Source organism: Anas acuta, chromosome 6 (genome assembly GCF_963932015.1).
Source record: "Anas acuta chromosome 6, bAnaAcu1.1, whole genome shotgun sequence".
NCBI classification, from domain to species: Eukaryota; Metazoa; Chordata; class Aves; order Anseriformes; family Anatidae; genus Anas; species Anas acuta.
Window position 1 is genome coordinate 26,404,843 of NC_088984.1, and position 20,818 is coordinate 26,425,660.

Here is a 20,818-nt window from a genome sequence, read left to right on the forward strand (position 1 = left end):
AAATGTTACAACTCTCCTATGCCCCATAATTTGTCTGGCAAGATGAGTTATTTACAAATGCAATTGCTCTTCTGACAACTCAGTTTTGAGTGTGTAAGTGCGGAGGTCCTGATCTGTAATCCACAAGGACCACTGGTAGTTTTTTATTGGTTTCAGTGGGCTTTGATTCAGGTATGTGGACTTTGAAGCACCCCAGATGGATTGGGGGGATGGGAAGGAATTTTTACAAATGATTGTAATTTAAAGATTTAGGATGCTGCGCATCTGAAATTATTTGACAGTGTTTCAAAGGCTTGTGAATTTAAATAAGTTTCTGATCTTTGTGTCTTTTCTTTTATTCCCCCAGTGGCAGATGAAAGCAAAGTTGGTTCATTGGCTGGATGCAAATCAGGTAAACTGTTCTTCTATTTTGGAGGAAGAGACAGCAACTTTAAAGTAGTATGGGCAGTAAATGAAATCAGCCTACAGAAACTGTGGGGACTAGCTTTGCAAATTAAGGTATTACTTCGTATGGCCTGACTTCAGCTTGTACAACGATTAATTAGGGATTGCAGTGTGCCAGGCAGTGTATGTAGGTGAGTCATTTGCAGGAAGAACAGTAACTATTTTTTCAGTAAAGGTGTCGGAAACAGAGGATGAGGGTTCAAATCAGGGCAAGTTCAACATGTCTTGTGGAGTGTGGAGACTTATGCAATATAAATTTTGAAAAACACGAATATTACTTTTTCTTCTTGCTCTGAGTTTCACTTCTACTACCAGAAACATTGAAAATAATACAAAAAATATTCTACAATTTAAAAAGGTCATAGTTCCTTTCACTGTGTTTGTGTAGTAGATTATTTTAAAACTTTTTAGGCCATCATAACAAAAAATGAGTAAAAAAAGGTCCATACTGCTGTCATTACTGTACCTGCACAAACCACACCATGGTGCTGTACAACTTGCGGTTCTTGTATTATAAAAATTTCAAGGAAACGTCATATAAGACTGCAGTTTTTCATAAGACACAGATAAGCTGACATGAGAAACCTTGAAAACTTTCTAGAAAACTCAAGTTATTCAGCGATCTCTTCTAATGTTAGAAAGCCCCGAAGTTTCTGGCTGCCCCTTTGCTGCATTATTGCATGTTGCCTTTTTCCACTCCTTTGATAGAACTAAAAGCTGAATTCATGTGAAGGAAGGTCGAATATGAGATTCCTGGTTGTTTATCGTATTCCTTCTGTATACAACTGTGTGTCCTCCTTTGGTTCTGTTATCTTGTAGTTCTCTGGTGTGGATTTTCCTTATCTGAGGACCTTTTCCTGAACTTAAAAATAGACAAATTCTTTCTACATTCTTTTGGCTTCTTTCCTTAGTCTGTGAACCTCTTGGCTTCCCTTTCTGAATAAAGGGGTAGTTCATATGCCTTGTAACTCCTGGGGGAAGAAACTTCTTTCAACTTTTTGTTTCGGGAATGTGAAAGCTTCAAAGAAATGATCTTGTCAACTAGGAGAAGCTAAGGGCGTTGCCCTTGGTTTTTTTCCTATGCAGAAAAAAGACTATAAACATGCAATATCATGCAGTTTTCCAAAGATCAGTGGAATTTACTGCTATCAAAGAATATTGGAAGGAAACCTGGTGAGATCACAGCTCTTTGGCAGTCAGTTGTTACAGATATGTTAAGCTTCATATCATTTTTAACAGCATTTGATCTTTCTTCTGCACATTTCTCCAGATCATTGAAATATCTGGCTTCCAAATTTTTCTATTTGAAGACACCTAATAATTTTATATGAAGATGTGGACCCATGCTTACTGACTTCTAGCTTGTTTGTATTACTTACTCCTCACGGACCTCTTGAATATAGCTAAAATCTTTTTTCAATAGGCTGAAATCAGTGATCACCTTAGCAATAGAGCCAAAGTATCCTACAGTTTGTGACTTTATTTTTTTATCATTATCCTTTATTATTATTCTCCTTTAGAATAAAAGGAGCTAGCTACTTCTGAGAAAGATAGAGTGTGAATGATTTTCTTGGTTCTGTCCACTTTAAATACTGTTCAAATACTGTTGAAAAGTGTGTGTTATGCCTCCCCTCTCCCCCATGTTCCATTTCCTATCCCTTCAAAATCCAAAATCAAGCTGTACTTTCAACTTTCTTGTTGTTTACCTGATCCCTTTTATATTGTACAGTTTTTGGAATTTTATATCATACGTGTATATGCATGTTGGTGGCATTTTATCGCATTGCAGAACTATCGTTTTAATGTTTTTCATTCCTAACAATTTTCCTTGCCTTCCTGTAGGTACCTTTTTTTGTAAGAAAGCTCTAAGGGAGATATTGCAGTTTCTTGTGCTGGGAGCAAAACACTTTATTTCTCATTACATAAAGAAGAGTTTCCATCCCATTCTTGACTTAAGGAAATTAAACATATTTCTCTACAGAATTAATTATCACCTACTGACAATCAATGCAATTATCCCTTCTCTCCTTCGACATGACTTGTTCTATGAAATACACAGTTGAGTAATTCTCTCTAGGGAAATAACCTTTCTGTTCCTTCTGGGGCAGTGGCTCTTGAAGCATTTAGTCTCAGCTTTTGGTTATAGTTACTGCATTCCTTGCATATTACATGTTACTGAGCAGCAGCTCAGGAGTTGGTAGCACATATTAATTTCAAAAAGTGTTATCACAACTCTGCAGAAGACCAAGACATTAAAAGGATCTGTAGTTTAGTCCCATCTTTCTTTCTTTTTATATATTGCACCAACAAGCAGCAGTTCCATATTTTTTCCCCTTAAAAAATAGATATGATTTTAGAAATGCAGTAGAAAAGAATCAGTGAATTCTGGTTCCCATAGCTGGTCTGTCCTTTCAGAGGATGAAGACTCCTGCAAAACTCACAGACATTCTTAGTGTTGTAAACACTTTCCATATTACTGTTGGCAAATGCACTGGAATGCTGTGTTGGTGTGGCTTACTTCCCCGTACTGGAAGAGACCAGAGTTCAATCAAAGTGTGTGTGGAAGGCATCCTGTCTTCCTGAATCCTGTAAGGAGGATTTTTTTTCCCCCTTGTAATTTATCTGTGTGCTTAGCAATGGTGAATCTGCATTTCCTACACACAACTCCAGTAATGAGAATGAGAAGCAGACAAGTGGTGCCTCTTTATTACAAAAGAGAAAACTTACAGAAATGAAAAATCAGTGAATATTAGTTATGTTTTTCATGAACTCTTAGCATTTTAGAAAAGCAATTACAGGACAGCTAGCGAAGGGCAGGATTGTTTTTATGTCACATGTAACCTGATTTATATCAAATACTGAAAGAGAATACTGAATTCTTCGCAGCTATTTTCTTTTCCAAAATTCTTTTCTTGTTCTGAATTACTGCTTAGAACACTTTTAATATGTATTGACTGTCTGCTGAGGTCTCTGCTGACACAGCTCTTTCAGATGATGCAGTGCTGGAGAAAAGCTGATGAGTCTTTCTTTATGAGCTCTGACATATTAATTAGCAAAATGGGCAAAAAAGCTTTCCTATTTTTATTTTAATGTCACTAGACCATGCTTTTGGCTCAGATTATATTTGGAGACAGTTCTGAGACAAGATGAGTTGAAGATCTTATTTTCTTGCTGGCTGCTATGCGAGGAACATGTCACTGGGCTACAGGTTGGTACAGGTATGACTGAATGATGTATGATAGCTCCGTCACCAAGCTGAGTCCTTGGCTACTTTGAATTAATGCTATATGGCAAGGAATAGGGTTAGGATCTGAGTTGGAAAAGGCCCAGTGGGGTATTTTGAAGCATGCATCTGGTCAAATTTTGCTGCCACTGCAGTTACCCTGCTTGTGGTTCAGCCTGTAGGATCGGTGTTCTGGGAAGGAAGGTTTGAGGAGGTGGGTATGTAGCTTAATCCTGCAAGGTCAGGCCTTTGATGAGGGTTGAGTGCTGACTCTCTGGTAGGCTCCTCTGGTAGTCAGTCACTGGTGCTTTGTACGGTAACTGAACTCTTGTTCAGATGGGATTCAGATTAGGACCGGAGTTTGCTTGGAATAAAGTAGGTTAAGGTCTTGGTGCATCTTTGCATCCTTTAATGACAGGATACATTCTGTACTAGATACATTTTACTGTAGTTTCATTAAGGCTAGGGTGACAATTAAGATATCATGTTTTAGGACAGCAGTGGTAGAAAAGTTAGGGTTATTGCTAGATCTTATATGACTCACTGGGATTGGGTATGGAAAGTGCAATGGATTAAGTCCCATCCTTACCTTCAAGAAAGGCTCTTCTGACTGTTGCGAAAGCTGTGGTTGCATTGGTATATGAAATAAATTTGTGACACTGAGGTTATACCCATACAAGTATAGAACTAAATCTTCCCTTTGACTTTAAGAGAGGATGATCCCCATCTGTGCTCTGAGCCTCCATTGCAGGATGGCTCTGGGTTACCACTGAAAACTGTGCCTGATATATTTGAACACCAGAACCATTTTTCAGAAGTGTTTGTGAGAGTAGAAGAGCTGTTATAAAACTTACGTACTGTAGATTATTCCATTCTAGTAACCTTAGGTATGCCTCGTCACTGGTAAGTTTGCAAATATAAAAACAACAGGATTTTAAGAACTGGATTTATTTTTCACAGGGACAGGATAGGGTCTGATGTGATTGGGATCTAGCATGCTGAAGATTGTTCTGATAAATGTGTGAGTAAGTGCTAGGCTAACCTTATTGCTGCAGTTTGAGTTCAGATTTAAAAAGGAAGGCAAAACTGGAGAAATTTTCTTTTTAAACCAGAAGGATCATGCAAAGTTTGAGCTAGTGGGACACAAACAAAATCCAGTGGTTTATGCATACTTACGTTGCACAAAATGATTTCTTTTAACTAAGGATTTTGCTTCGTGCTAGTAATGAGAATAGGAGGGACTACAGAAAGCTGAGTGGATGGGCATGGGCATGTTTGGATAGAATGAGACTAGTGTCACTTCATCAAGTTTGGTTTCTGTTTGGCTTTTGATTTCCAGGTAACACAATTATGTCAGAGTGTCTAAGGAAGTGGCATTCTCCTCTCCTCCTGACAAATCTCATAATTTTATTAAATAAGCCTTCTCACAGCTCTCAATGTCATTACAGCTGAGCTTTCTAAAGGGGGCATTGGGTTTAATACAAAGTTCATGAGGATTTATATAGTAACTACATCTATCCCCACCACAGTCAAAAAGTCTTGTGCAAATGGCTTAGCTGCCTGGCATATGCAAGTGAAGTGCCTGTGCAGACATGGACCATGCCACTAACTGGAAGTTTGTGGCACATAGAATCTGACAATTGCCTTTGTATTTGTGAGAGGAAAAAAGGCTGGCTTTAGTTCATTTTATTTCTCTTTGATAATAAGAGTATGATATATAGCTATGTCAATCATTCTTACAAGTGTGAATGATGAATAGCATGCTTTGCAGACTGCAGGATACCTTAGCAGGTACAGTAAACCTAACCCACAGGTGTTGGTTTGGGTACTGGAGGCAAGCAAACTGTGGCAGCTCCAGAAGCTGAACAAAGTGATTTTCCCATAATTCAACCAATATGGAGCTCTGCACTATTTCAGCTTGACTGACACAAAACTAATGCAACTATCTTTCTGTGGTGGTTCAGTGCAGTGGGTTACCCATATCCCATGTTCCTCTAAGATTTGAATCTTTAAGGTATGCATTAAGATTGCCCATCTATTGCTGGAAATATTTTTCAAAAGAATTTCATTCTTTTATTTTTTGGCTTCTCTTCATAGATAATTATTTTATCCTGTATCTGTTATTGGTAGTAATTATGATTATACTTCAAGCAAAGCATTCTTTTGGTCCATGTATTTCCAAAGTAGTTGTTGACATCTGAGAATCTGTATTCACGTCTGCAGCCAAGAAACAAAAAATAAGGTTCCTTTTCCCTGCACATCACTTGCGGAGTTAATGTTTTCTTCTGTACTTATAATTGGTAAGGTCTGGAGTCAAAGATGTTACATAGAATCTATTATGTAGTTGTGGGTTATAAGTATTTGTTAGAGTTAAAATGCTCAGCTTTTACTCAATTTCTGCTTACTCATCTTTTTTGTCTTCTTTTCAAACACAGTGTGTCTAATGAAACCAGGAAGATAACATTAATGTACTTAGTACTCTATGCCAATATGGCTTTACTACCCTTTCTTTAGTGGACCTGATTTTATTTTTATTTTTTATGTATATAATGATTTCCATGTTACAGATTGTTCTAACCTACATTGGCTAGTGCTGGGAGTGGTGGTGACTCTTAAGAGGTAGAATTTGAGAAAACTTTCATCTAGTGTTTACAGTGTTAGGGATAAAGTATAAATGTTTAGTAGGAAAAATGTTCATTTGTCTGTTGGAACTTTGTCTAGTTCAACCTGTCAGAGATAAGAAAGCATATTGAAATGAGATGAAAACAGCACTGGAATTCTTGTTGAGTTCTTACATTTTCTGATCTAACAAGAGAAGCTCAAACTGGACACTCCAGATATCAGTCATTTTTAAGAGGCTATTAAAAAGGGGACTGATAGAGCAATCTCTCTTTCTCCTATCAAATTGTATGTACTCCTGCTTGAGAAACTGGATTTTTCATTGACCCAGGAAAAGGAAGGCTGAACACTTCAGTTCTTGTACTTCAAACAATTATTCCAAATTAACAGAATTTGTTGTATCATTGGATTTGAGTCAAGAGCAGTTTGTTATTTGGAACACTTTCCGAATGCCAGGCTGGCTGTCTTTGCAGTCCCTCTTGCCTGCCAGGCCTGTGTGGCTGATAAACAGCTCTAAAGGATAACCTAGTTAGATGGTTTTCTTCTGTGGAAGGAAACAAGCTGAGAGGAATTGTTTTGTGCCCCCAGTAATTCACAAGCTGTAAGTCTTCTTTTGATATTTTTTATTTGTTTTTGAAGACTTTATTAGCTGTGTGATGATGATTGTTGTGACCCCTTTTATGTTAGGTCCTGAGAAAGTCAACTGTTGATACAAAAAATACAGAAGTAAAAAAATCCCTCACTTGAGGGTGCAGTTTGATATTACAGCGTTAATCTAAAAGCTTGCTGATGTCCATAGAGGCTTATGTAGTCACCTTCCCACCTAACTTCAGCTGCCTGGTTCCCATTATTTCGTTTATTCTAGTCCTACAGCTTAGCTGTTGAGAGCATTAAACCAGGCAATAATTAACACAAGAAAGAAAAAGTGGGCTTACCTCCCTGAACCACTCTTCTGAGAGAGGCAAGCTGCCATGCCAGCAGAAGGGGAACTCTGCAAATGGATGGACATGGGAACTGTGCCTTTCAGAGGCACCTGGCTAGTAGATCGCCTTATCTGCCACATTAAGCTGTACCCTTAAAAAAATTCAAATGCCGAATTTACAGTGATCTAAAAAAAAATAAAAACAAACAGAGGTGGTATTTTTTTACTCACCATGGATACAATTGCTTTCTCAGTGGCAGGAACAGGGAATACAAAATGTCAATAAACCTCTGCAAAAGGAAGAGCATCCCTGCTGCCTCATCCTTGAATTGTAAGAATCAAATCATTTATTCTTTTCAATTTTATGAATTATCTTTGTGTTCTGTGACTGACTCTTAGTGTGCATTGTGTTAAGATACGGCGGAGTAGTGCCTGTTGATCTTTCTTTGAACTGCAGTCATTAAAGTGTATAGATTTGAGCTGCTGCCTGCAGCAACAAACTTGCAGGAGAAACCTGTTTCCCCCAATCTGAGATTTAGGATCTAGAGCAGGGCTGAACGTAGAACAACTGCAGCAAGGTTACAAAGCCAAGGGTCTGTTATTAAAGGTTTTATAACATAGCATAGCTGATTTAATGTTTTCCTGTCTCCAAATGAGGAGTCCCATGATACCTTTGTCTTCATAAATGCCTGGCCATGTGTTCCTGCCCCTTTCCCCCCAGTGTGAGCATTATTCTTCTCGTAATTCCATGGTGAGCTGTTGTGGGGAGCTTACCTAGCAGAAGAAATAATTCTACAAAAAAAGAACAGTATTCTTCTGGTTTAGCCAAGGGAGCAAGGAAAAGGAAGTTCTGGAGAAGAGAGAGCGATTTCGTAGCTGACTGTTTTTGATCCTGAGATCAGCCTGAGCTGAAGGAAGTTGGCTGGGGTGGGAGGTGGTAGAGAGATGCATCTGAGGGAGAAAGCATGGATGAAAGAAGATTTGCAGTTCTTCAGAGATGTCTTTGTGCTGAAAGAAGAGAAGTGGGGGAGCAAGTTTAGTCTTCCAGACAAGAAATAGAGACTCAAACTGAAAGTGAGTTTTCTTCTATATACTAAGAGAAATGTATTTAATGGCCAGCTAAACTTGGTTTTGTGTATTTTTGGCCATGTGTTGTTACTTGCTGGTTAAAGGGCTGTGGCCATCTTCTAGCTGTATTCAGGCTGCTGTGCTCTGCATCTGGCCCTCCCCTGAGGAGTGAGAGGTGGTTGGGCTGTCCTGGGGAGCAGTTAAATCTGACAAGCAAGGAGAAGCCTTCCTAAGTGCCAGTCAGAGTAAGACGGCAGCTCTGACAGAACGAGGAAAGGTTTTCGTTTGGAACCATTGGGACTGGGTGTGGTGATCCAGGTGATCACAGAAAGCTGCTGGAGCAGATTAAAAATAACACTGTAAAAGCATAGATTCGGTGGAATCCTTTATTTCACTGCCTCACCCAGCATCTGTACTACAGAAGTGGTGTAAAAAAAACAAACACAAAATGATGACAAAATAAGCTAGGTTAAACAATGGAAGTCATTTCCATGTTCCTACTTTAAAGACAGAAGTGCGTATACATCTACCTAAAAGTCCTGAACAACTCGAGCTTCTCTCTGAAGGTAGCTTGTGCCCTGAAAACGTACCAAAGGCAGGTATTTCAGTTTGACCCCTCTGAAATGAAAATTCAGAGTTCCTGTGGTTAGGAACTACACAGAGCACTCCAGCAAATGCATAGCTAGGGAAATGCCAGCTAGAGCTGCAACATAAAGCATTAAACCAAGATACTGGAGAGCAATTTTGGGTGTCAGGAATGCCTCTTTCTTCCACATGGATAAACTTAGAGTGGAAAATCTGCATGGCAGTAATGATGGTCTTTTCTCAGAGGAAAATGCCTGGTCTGGCAGATACCCAAACTGCAGTCTTTAAAAATAAAGAGGTGAAAGATTTAATTTATTTCCATCACATTGTAGCGGTATGGGAACTATGAATTAGCCAGTGTGAATTGTTGACATCTAGGGGTTGCAAAGTAAATAGCCTTTTTTCCTTGGGGAGTATTCCTCATCCCAGGAGCAGAGAAAGGGACAGGAACTTTGTATAATGCGACCTGGGAAATTTAATGCTCCGACATTATAGTTGCTGTATGATACAGAAGAGGGGGAAGTGACTGTAGGAGGAAAAAAATCCAACACACAAATTTTTTTCCAGCCAAGGTGCTTGTGCATTTGCAGTTGTTCTGCCTCCCTTTTTTTTTTTTTTTTTCCCTCTGCTTTCTGAAGTGATTCTGAACATACTGCTTTGTTAACTGTGGGTGTATTTTAACGTTTACACTTTACAGTTGCTATTTCTCCTGCTGGTCCATATTTCTGAGCATTGTTCTGTGCAGAATTCAGTGAAACAAGTCAAGAGATGATTAAAGAAAACCAACAACAATAAAAACAAAACAAAACAAAAACAAAACAACAACAAAAAAAAAAAAAAAACAAGCAAACAAACAATGCTGTAGTCACATAAAATTAAATAGAGGTGCAGACTTCTAATAACTATAAGAATGTGTCTATTTTCTGTAAGGCCTGATAGTATCATCTTCCTGTGGTCTGTGTCAGCTTGCAATGGACTGGAGTGTGAAGGTATTCCTGCAGAAGTCTGTAGTTGCAAGCTGAAATACTCTGGCAAACAGTGTGGTGCTGGTATAATATATCAGATGTAGGCTATTTGGGGCATTCATTCTCTTTCTGAAATCTGGCAATACTTTTCCCTATGACTGTCGGTGCTGAACCTGCCACATTTTGTGTATTAGCTGAAAGTTTCTGCTTTAAGTTGTTGTTTTCAACTGTCATATTTCAGGTTGTTTCTGATGTGAGGGTGGGAGAACTTGTAAATACAGTGGATGTGCCTATATGAGCAGTGCTATATCAGGCAGAAATAAAGCCTTCTCTGAAAGCTGAGGTAGTATAACTGTGTTAGGACAGTCTCACAGCATCACTATTCAGCAGAAGTGGTTATTAGAACTGGAGGTATTGGAGTCTGTGGATCCTGGAATATACTCAGGGTGATGATAAGGATTGTTACTAAATTTGAAGTGATTGCAGATGGCAGAATGTAAAACACGAAAGCTGGCGTTAATCCTAATCAAAGAGTAAGAAATGATAAGTTTGAGGAAATGTAAAGCATATGTAAATTTGGTGTGCTTTCTATTCAAACAGTGGAGGTTTAAAGTAAAGCACAGCAGCCAGCAAAGCTTCATTATTTAAAATTGGGGACCTCTTGTACATTGGTCTTCAAATCAGACAACCTTTTTGATGATGGCATCTGAAGAGATGGCCCATCAAAGTGCCTATATGACTGACACTTGGCTGGTTTCCTTCATGTAACTCTCTCCTTAGCCCTTAGAATAAAGCTGAAACCAGCAAGTGGATCCATCAGGTCTCCTCCATTGCTGGGACCCTGTAAGGTTCTTCAGTCGTCAGCCATTTAGCAGCTGGCAGCAAGACTGCGTCCATTTCAAAAGGCAGAATGAGTTGCTTTAGATTACATCTTCTGTAACTGAGGAGAAAGTACAGAGGAAATGTAATGCGCCTGCGTCATGTTTACCACTCTCTGCAGTTATAACTTCCTGCCAGGCATTTCTCTGGTTTTGTGTTCCTTCAAACACTGTCTGCACTTTTTTCAAGCTTTGTGGTGAAATGATCTGCAGATGTTTAGGAAAGACCTTCAGAGTACTAGGTACTGCGAAATTGGCTGTGATCAGTGTTGGCAGCTACTGTGGTTCTTTTAGTGGCTTGTTGTGACCAAAAAGACCAACAGACACTGACGAATCCCTCATTTTATTAATCCTTTCCCTCCAGGAGCTGGGCTTTTGCAGGGCATAATATTCAGTGTTGGCAGAGAGCATCCTGAAGTCATTGGTGCCAAGGAGTTAATGAATTTGGAAAACTTCCCAGATAATACATCTGGCCCTCTAACTTGCATTTTGGAGTATGAGATGTAGCAAGAAGAGCTATGAATTAAATGAGCTGTTGGCTGAAGTGGGGTAGGGGACACTTTCTTGTATGGTTAAACTGGCTGACCACAAGTTGAAAATGACATACCCCACAAAAGATTGAACTGTTGGCTTTGTTGGGGGTCATGGTGTTTGTTTTTATTTCGTAGTACCTTGTATTTACCAGTTATCTTACCTTTTGAGACTTGAATATAGACAGGGAAACATTTATAATTTTCCCCTTTTAGTGATTTTTTTCAATTATTATTTTAATTTCAAACTTCTGTCATGTTGCCATATCAATAAGAGGGATTTTGAAAGTAGCTACCAGTAATTGATATTTCTAGTCCGCTCGCTTCTGGAATAATATCTAGTATAGTGTTTACCTTCCATAACATTTGAAATTAGGTTGTATTGTATAAAATGAATTGTTGATGCTATTTATTAATGTGCATCTTCATGTAATAAAAGCTGTGCACAGCAATATGGTTCGGAAATTAACTTTGAAGAAAAGAATTACATTGTTATTTGTATGTCTCATAAAATAGCATTATTTTTAGTGGGTCTTTCAGTACAGCAACGCTACTTAGCACTTCCCTGCACAGCACTCCAAAAGTACCCAGAATATCATTTCTGATTAAGTGCCCTACTGGAATTCTTTCTTCTGATATAATAGAAGAGTGGGAGAGTTTTTGCTGTATATATAGTGGCAGCCCAAATGGGAAGCGTTTCACAGAAGAGTAGAAAGCACTTCCTTGAGTTATCATCAGCTACCAGCAGGTACTTTCCTCCTACCTCAGGCAATGGCACCACGCTGACCTTTGGAAATACACCACTGCTTACCCCCACCCTTTTTCCACCTAATGTCTCAACAGATGAAATTTCTCATCAGCCTTAATTTTGCTTGTTAAATATATCACTTGGTGTGGTAACTCGTCCTTATATGTGTTTCACATTGAAATCTTCCTTGAACAAAGATGATCACAGCTTCATGCAGTAGGCTTTCTTTCTTTCTAGTGGAATTACTTTAGCTGTCACAGCTTAGCATCGTTTCATACATCTTACTGAGGAGCTCAGCTAGCTCAGAAATTTATTTTGTTGTGTCAAAGTAAGTGACCTTGTTTTTAAACTGTTCTTATTTCACTTCGCTCATCATCAGTTATTTATTTTATCAATTTATGTGCTCATCCTTTTCTGTATTGCCACTGACTCCCTGTTTAGTGTCATCAGCAAAAATCGTAGAATTCAAATTGGGACTGAAGGAGGTATCTAGACCAGTGTCCTACTCAAAACAGAGTTAGCTATGACCCAGGGTATTCTGGGCTTTCTCCAGAATAAGCCATTAATACATCATCAGCTCATTGTTGGTCTAATTATTTGGTGAGGGAATCACTAACTTGTGCTTGCAGTTCTATTAGGGCTGTTTTTTCTCACCCAATTCTTGGCATTTATTATTACTTGTGGTGGTGTAACTTCCAATCATTTCTACCTGCAGGTAATAAGTACAATGATTGGTATCTCAACCCTATGAATGCATAGAAGATCCCTACTGATAAAAGTCCAAACTTATTTATGGTTGGTGCTCTTTTTAAGAAACTTAAAAGCTGATTTCTTTCCCTATAGGTTGGCACCTGTACCGAGGTTATTCTACATCTGATTCCCACCCTTTCAGTTTTCACCTTGTGTTAGTTTTCACCTCTCTAGTTCTTCCTTCCTCTTCAAACTTGTTCTTATGTCTAGAGAAACCTTTGTAGATCGGGTATCTGTCTGGGAGCAAATCTGTGACCTGAAAGCTTCATCTCCAGCTATCCAAGGACACCAGCAGGCTTAGCACGGTTATATTTACATTTCTTTAAGTTCTTCTGGCTATGCTGGTACTAGTTTGCCTAGATTCTTCTGCCTACTGTTCTGCTTGTGGTTCCCCTTGTGCCCCATGGCCAAGAGAGCAGGCAAGTCATCGTCAGTTCCTGGGGACAGCTGCATGCACAGTGTGTGTAAGCATCAGTTGTTTGTTTGGGAGACCATCTCTCTCTCTCTCTCCTGTTGTCTTGTTGCTCACTTGGTAAGTTGACAGACTGAAAGGAGTAGGACGGAAACATTCTGTTTAAGTGTGAATAGTGGGCTTGGAGCAAAGCAGAGAATTCACAGGAGAGAAGCAGATGCTAATTGCCCAAGTTCAGAATAATAGTTCAGAATAATAATTTCCAGCATCAGGACCCTGACTCTTCACCACTGAGAGTGTACGCAAGGCTCAGTTCCTTTCCAGTGATGCGGTCAGGACCTGGAAAATGTGGGGGGAACTGACAGCTAGAATTTGGTGCTAGAAGCTTGCATCCATCATTGAAGGCTGATTGTATTTGCAAAGACCACAAACAAAAGCCACAGTTAACTTGTTGTCAAGTTGTTAAAACTGAGACAGTTTTCAAGCTTTTCTGTGCTGTGGGAGTGGTGCAGTGGGACCAGAACAGAGGATCTATCATTGATTTTTTTTTTTTGATTTTTTTTTGGTGTAATTACAATTTTTCCTTCTATCTGCAGTTGCCATAAATTCCTGTATTCAGAAAAGGGCTGGGGTTTCTTTTGGTTGCCAGTTGAAGTACTGCTGTTGACAAACAGAAATGTTATAAAAGAGAAATCCAATATAGTGCAGTTATTCAGATGCCTCTGTTCTTATTGTTTCATAATCTGCCCAGATGCTTACTTCTGGGAGGAGGGGAAAAAAAGACAAAATTGTTTGATAGAAGTTTCCAGAGTTTAACAAACGTACCCACCAGTTTTAATTTTAAAGTGCAAAAAAGAATCAGCATTACCTTCAGGACTAAATTGTCAGCGTAAATAGCTCAGTACTTATTACTGAAATATACATCACAAAACAGCTACAAATGATAGTTACTAATCCAAGTTTATAATAAGAGACCAAATACACACACAAAAAATCCGAGAAAATGATTTCTTCCAGTTATTCTTTTTCTGCTGACCTGTAGGAAAAATAGGTAAATGATCAGGAAAAATAATTTTGTTCTACTACTCATGGTTTGCTTTTTCTTTTCCCTTTTCATATATAAAGGATTGGTGCAGTGTGCAGTTGGCACTGTTATCACCTGTTAACTGTCATACATGACACATCCTATCACAGATTCTGCAATACCATGAGCCATTTCCATTCAAGTGTTATTTGAAGTGGGGGATTTGTCTTCCTTTTTTTTTTTTTTTTTTTTTCTTTTTTCTCCTAAAATAACTTTGATATTTGTTTCTGTTTATGAGAGGAAAAAGTAAGAACATATGGCAAGGGCTGGGAAGGAAGCAAGGTAGTGGGGTGCCAGGGGCTAGAAGAAGATGCTGAGGGTGGGAACACAGGGAGGTTGGGCACATGGCAGGTGAGAAGGTGCAGTGTGGGAAAGGGCGGCATAAGCAAGGGAGGAGGAGACTAAGGTTGTGCTGATCCTGGATGACCCTGCATCCAGAAACCAAATGGGAGAGAATAGGGTGGCAGCCAGCTAAACAAATTTCCACTTTTCTTAAATAAATTTTATATATATATATTTTTTTTTTTTGAAAGATCATCTAGTCCAGTCCACCTGCCAGAACAGGAACACCTAAATCATGTCACACAGGAACGTATCCAGGCAGATTTTGAAAGTCTCTAGAGAAGGAGATTCCACTACCCTTCTGGGCAGCCTGGTCCAGTGCTCTGTCACCCTCATTGTAATATATATATTTAAAAATTCACCAACTATGTTTAAATAGCATATGTGTTTGAAAGTGAAGGCTGTCTGAAGTAGGAAATGCTAGCTGTCAGGATATGTTAGCAAGGACAGTCTGGCCCTTTTTAGTCTATGCTCATGCTGTGGGACTGTATAATCAAAACCTTATTTGTCCACAAAAACTTTTACTTCCAGAGCACAAGGTGGACCTGCTCAAGTGTAAAGAAGGCTGTTTTGTGTAAAGCTCAACCCACACCTCATTTACAGTTGAAGCTAAGTGTATGGCTGGTTGGTATATCATGGTTGCAGGATATGATGATGATAATGTAGAGGATTCTGGGGAAAAAAAAAAAAAAAAAAAAAGTTTCTGTTTTCTATTCATTAAGTACAACTTGAAATATTTTCTGGCCATACCCATATCTCAGAATTGCTGTGGGGAGAAGTCCTTAAACCAAACTGCCAAGATATGGCATGCTCTTCACTTTGTTGGTGCCTGACCTGCCTGTGTGCTGATTTGCAGAAAGGCCACATCTTTTTCAGGCTGCAGCCAAAGTCAACGGTAATAGTGCTCTGAACCCACAAAATACTACATGCTAAGCACCAGACGAGTGCGTAGAGAGCAAGGAGAACCAGGTCTCAAGCATCTTAAAATGGGAACCTGAATTAATCTTCATCCCTTTGTTTCAGTTCACTGTCCCCAAGACAGACAGTACTCATATGTCATAAAATGACATTATAGAAATAAATTAATTAGTGTTTTGTCTCAAAAAAAGGCACCAAAGCAAAGCACCCTACAGCTGTATAAGGTGTTTCAGGGAAAGATACATAAAGAACTGCTAGACACTGTTGTCAGAGCAGATATTAAAGTGAGTCGAATAAGAAAGGGGGGAAATTGTTGTACATGTGGAAGAAAATGTTAGTAGATCTTTCCTGAAAGAAGGAAGCTGGAGGTCTGTAAATAAAATCGTCATCATGTATTTGGTCATAAAAGGAAAGTGTTACACTGCGTGCATAGAGAAAGAAGTTAACAATGGACACTTCTGCTGTGGTATTCTGCAAGCCCAAGCGTTTTACTTTGCAGTGTTAATAGTATTCTTTTAAGGTCTTTTTTCTTTGTATATAATTTTAATACATAGTCTGTTGCTGTAACCACTTGAATTAAAATTTCATGAGCCTTTTCAGAAAATCAGACATGGAAACGCAAATAAATTATGCATTTTATTTAGTATGTAGTAGATACAGTATTACTGTATGAGTAAACAAATAAAAATGTGTCTTTATTAATATGGCACACTCTGTGCAGAAAGATCCTGCTGCACTCTATAAACCACATATGGTTTAAAGAATCATTTTGACATTAAGTAGCTAATTCTGTGCCTAAACCTCTGGATTTGGAACAATATGGAGTGGTAGTATAAAAAGATTAAGAATCTTAGCTAATGTAAATAAACTGGAGGTCACGAAATACAAGGCACAAGATTGAAGATGAAACCCTAAAGCATGTCACTTTCAGAGGACAAGTACTTAATATCTTATAAAACCTGATCCCTACTTAAATTACCTGCTTTGTCTGGTTTCCTTTTTCTTTTTCTACCCTTCTTCCCCTCATGAAAGAGCCCATAAGTCATCTTTTAAAATTCTGACCTGAGCACTCAGCAGTCAGCACGGTGGTGTGTGTCTGTGATTAGTGTAACTGTCTTTCATACTGCTCCCTGGCCCTGCAAGACACCTGAGCAACAGAGGAATTACACGTAGGCAGTGAATGTTATTAGTGATAAGAGATGCAGATGTGCACTCGATTTGCTTCAAGCCAGAATAACATATTCACCTAACTTCTGTTTGATGAGAAACACCACAGCTTCCTAGCACTGCCTAAGCAGATCAACACAACCCTCTTTTCTTTTTTTGTTTTTCTTTAATGGAGTCCTGGCATGGTTCTGACACCTATTATTATGTTTACCTCTTCATTTCAACTGAGGATGCAGGAATCCCTTACCTAGAGGAAGAGAAGCATAAAAATTACCAATTGCAGAGCTAACTCTGCCATTGTTTTTTGTTTAGAGTGGTTGCTTACCTTGCAGGTAGTCCCACGCATATCAGTCTTCCTCAGACCTCAGTGACAATAAATGTTTCTGCAAAATTAACTCCTTTTGGATCTACAATTCTTGGAATTACAAACTTTACTTCCTTCCTCTCTTTTCAGAGCAATTTCCTTATGATTCAAAGTGAAAGAAGAGAATTTACACATTGTTAAGAAAGTTTTTATAGCTAAAGAAGCAGAAGCAGCAATTCTTTCCCTTGTTTAATGATGAGTTACACTTACAGTAGATGAAGTCTTCACTTGCAGTGTAATCTGCATTAGCAGGAGAGAGTGCCCATTTTGTTAGTGATTTTTAGAAAATGGAAACCAGGAATGAGCGCTCAAGTAAATGGAATCAATAAACAACGAAATGGCCAACAATACTACAACCACTAATACTGAAATGTGCTTTTGTAAATGTGCTTTTGTTATCTTTGGTAGGGAATTATTCTTAAGTTTCAAATAGAATTTCTTATTACCTTCATGCAAATCAATTATCTTTGGTTTTCAGTTAAGGAGTTTAATTGCTTAATCAGACTAACAAAACCTAGTGATTAAAATCTAACAGTCCTATGCTGTAAGGCAATATTGATATTAGTTATTACTCAAGGTAGCTGTTTTAGATCAAACTGAATGAACTCAAAGTACATTTGTAGTGTGCTTTACTATACAGGAATATCATTGTCTTCTCTATGAGATGCGAGCACAGATACTGAAGAGTTACATAGTTAGCAATAAGAATGTATTAAAAATTGACAAAATACCAGTTCCAAATCCAGAAGGCTTCTGTGCTAAACAGATGTAAGGGTTGTTTTTTCAATAATCTATTTTGATAAAAAATAACTCATTCTGTTAACAGCAAGTAAACAAGAAAGGACTATTCTGTCAGAACTGACTTGAAGTAAACAAACTGAAAAAAGGAAAAAAAAAAAAACATTTAAAAGAACATCAGGGAATTCTGTGCTCAGCTCTTTTGTGCTTCTGGTCAGAAAAGGTGAACCGCTAAAGATGAGGAACGAGCTTGACATCAGTTCTGTGGGCTGATGCTTACAACATTCATTTGAAATACTGTACTTCTGCTCTCATTGAACCTGAATTGTTAAGGTGAAATTTGAGTAAATTAATACTGTGTCAAAACATCTGTGTTTTTTTCTGTTTAAAATAGAAAACATCTGAGCCACAGGAGCATAAAGGGAGTGAAGCAGGAGATGAGCTATAGTTTACAAAGTGTTGACAAATCATCAATAAATCACTGCAGAAACAAAGGGATCCATAGTCTCTCCACTTAAGAGAGCCAATATTGCAGAAACACAGCTAGACTAGTTCAAAAATTATTAGAGGTACTGATTATTACTCTGTTTTGAGTTGGTGTAACAGCACAGTGAGGTGTTGGCTCATGAATACCAATTCTGTGTGCTTTCGTAGGGCAAGAACTGAAGAACTGATAGGAAAAGGAAGCAGTGTCTTCTAGCCAAAACATGGATTTTCATATATTAGCATGCATATGCTGTATTTATTTTGTTTTATTTGTTATACTATTATAACTCTGGAAGCCTTTCTTCTGTAACACATCTCAAAAAGATAACAGTGGTCATACTGTATCAGACAAAAAGCCTGTAAAAAGCCTGCGTCCTTTGTGTGATAACACTAAACGCTAGTGCCTAATAAGAAACACAAAGACATGACACATTTATGCATTATTTCTCTAAGAGCTCTCTCCTTCCTCAAATATTCAGGGACTTAAAGACCAGAGGCAAGAATAGTTTCCATGTATTAGCTAATTTTCAGCGGGTTTTACTTCTCTTGAGGTTTCTTGCTTCATCTTGAACACATGTAAACTCTTAACATCCACAGCATGAAAAATTATCTGCGTATGTGTTTGTTATCAAGGATATTGCTACAAAGAGAAATTATGATTGATTACTTGTTGCTTCCTTTTTGTCTTACAGCAAGATACTAGTAGCTTTCTGCTCCTTCTTGTGGGACTGTTTCTTTGCAGGGGGGCTAATTAGGCATGTGTTAGAAGAACCATGGCATTTTTTATTTTAATAACACTAGCCCCGATGTTTTGAAATCTCAATTCAGTTTTCTGGTCGAAAGGAAATTCTTTATTATGTTTCACTATCTAGTATGAGTATTGACATACCCATTAAAGGTCAAGAGAAGATGCTGCTGAGCAGCTCTGATTAACCGTGTGATAATATGCATGAAGTTTTGAGAATTACATAAATATTGAAGTAATTGATTGCTGTAAGCCTATACCCAACCACAGGACGGGTTGTTTTGCGTTATTTTCTTGAGGAAATGGGATGGCATGCATTTAACAGATGAAATGAATTTTCCTCTTAATGCAGATGAAATACTGGTAAAAAGTGAGAGAAAGACTAAAGGAGGCAAAAATATTTCAAAAACAAGTAGGATACAGGGCAGAATACAAATGCAACTGTTCACTCTTGATACAGAAGAAACAATAAGTACAATCGCATAGATGCTAGAAATTTTTGGAGCAAGGTGATCATCAAACACAAGAACTGTTTTCTCCTATGTTTGGTCAACTTGAAAAAGATAGACCACAGCACTAGCTGGTGTAAAAAGGCAAAATAACATATTCTGGCATTGCTAGAGAAATCTGGACAAGCTATTTAATATCCTTGAAATTGTTCAAAATGTTTATGTGCTTTGTTCTTATTGGTTATGAGACTGGCTTTTATGTCAGCTGCAGCAAAAGCTTATGGTTTCAAGAATATTAGTGATACTGTCATCGTTTAGTTTTAAGAATCCACTGAAGGGTTAGTAAAACAAGTAATAGTATCGTGGGTTTTTTTAGTGTATTCTCATAATGCAGCTGAGAATTGACATAATTGCAGTGAGTGAAGTTTTACACTTTTATGTTGTATGGCTTTGTATATCTATAGCCAAGTATATTTTCCTTCATGTGCAAGAAAGATGTGTGATTATGGACAATATTGGATTTTGAAGGCAAGGAGAGATCAATGCACTATCCTTTCACTATTAAACATGCCAAATATAAAGTTCAAAATGAGATTACTAGAAAGGAAGGCATTTATTGTTGCAAACAATTCAAGATTTTAAATGATGTCAACTGCATAATTCCATTAGAATTTGAAAACTTTATACCTGCTAGCTCTCAAACTAGCATAACAGAAAACAGTTAACTAAAATACATTTTCATCCTTTATTTGTGTGCTGTGTATCTGGTAACATTTCTTCATGTACAGATTTCTTCATTGGTTGACTGATGATGAATGTTAACTCCTACCTTGCACATGAATGTAATTACTTGGTGTCCATAAAGGTGTTTTGGCTAGAGGTCAGGCCCTACTAAAATTAGCTATCATTCTCAAGCAAAATCAAATCTATAATTAGGGTCTAAAGATTAATATTTCAGAAATTAGTGTCACCCCATGTATTTTGGATGGATTCTACCAATCTTGTCCAAAGACCTAGCAAAACACTAGCAGAGGAGAAAAACATTACTTAAAATTAGAAAATGAAAAAAAAAAAAAAACAAAAAACAAACAAAAAAAACATACTACTTAGCAAATGATCTTTTAAAATGCTTGAATACTTGTTTAATCCTTTCCTTTTTTTAAAAAAATGCCGTAGAACTAGAAAAAATACAGCAATAACTTGCTGTAAGATAAAAATAAATTAATTTTGAAAGTCGCTTCATGGCACTGTACTTACCACAGACATGCAAGAAAAGAAAGACTTGGGGAAAACGCTGCAACAAACTGCTCCTGTGAGCTGTAGTGTGTGGAGGTGCTCTTGCCTCAGAAATTTCATGAAGTAAAGCCTGAGGTAATACGTC

At 38.0% G+C, this 20,818-nt stretch overlaps 1 protein-coding gene across 6 annotated transcripts in view; it reads left to right on the top strand.

Moving 5' to 3' along the window:
• PARD3B (par-3 family cell polarity regulator beta) overlaps nt 1–20,818 on the top strand; it is a 399,577-nt gene that overhangs the window by 224,280 nt on the left and 154,479 nt on the right. For 5 of the 6 annotated variants that reach the window (XM_068685930.1, XM_068685929.1, XM_068685927.1 and 2 more), the window contains one exon: nt 347–391. The exons of the other annotated variant lie outside the window; for it this stretch is intronic. In XM_068685930.1, the coding sequence (XP_068542031.1) occupies nt 347–391 (45 nt within the window). The remainder of the gene's footprint in view (nt 1–346; nt 392–20,818) is intronic. 6 annotated transcript variants of the gene reach the window in all.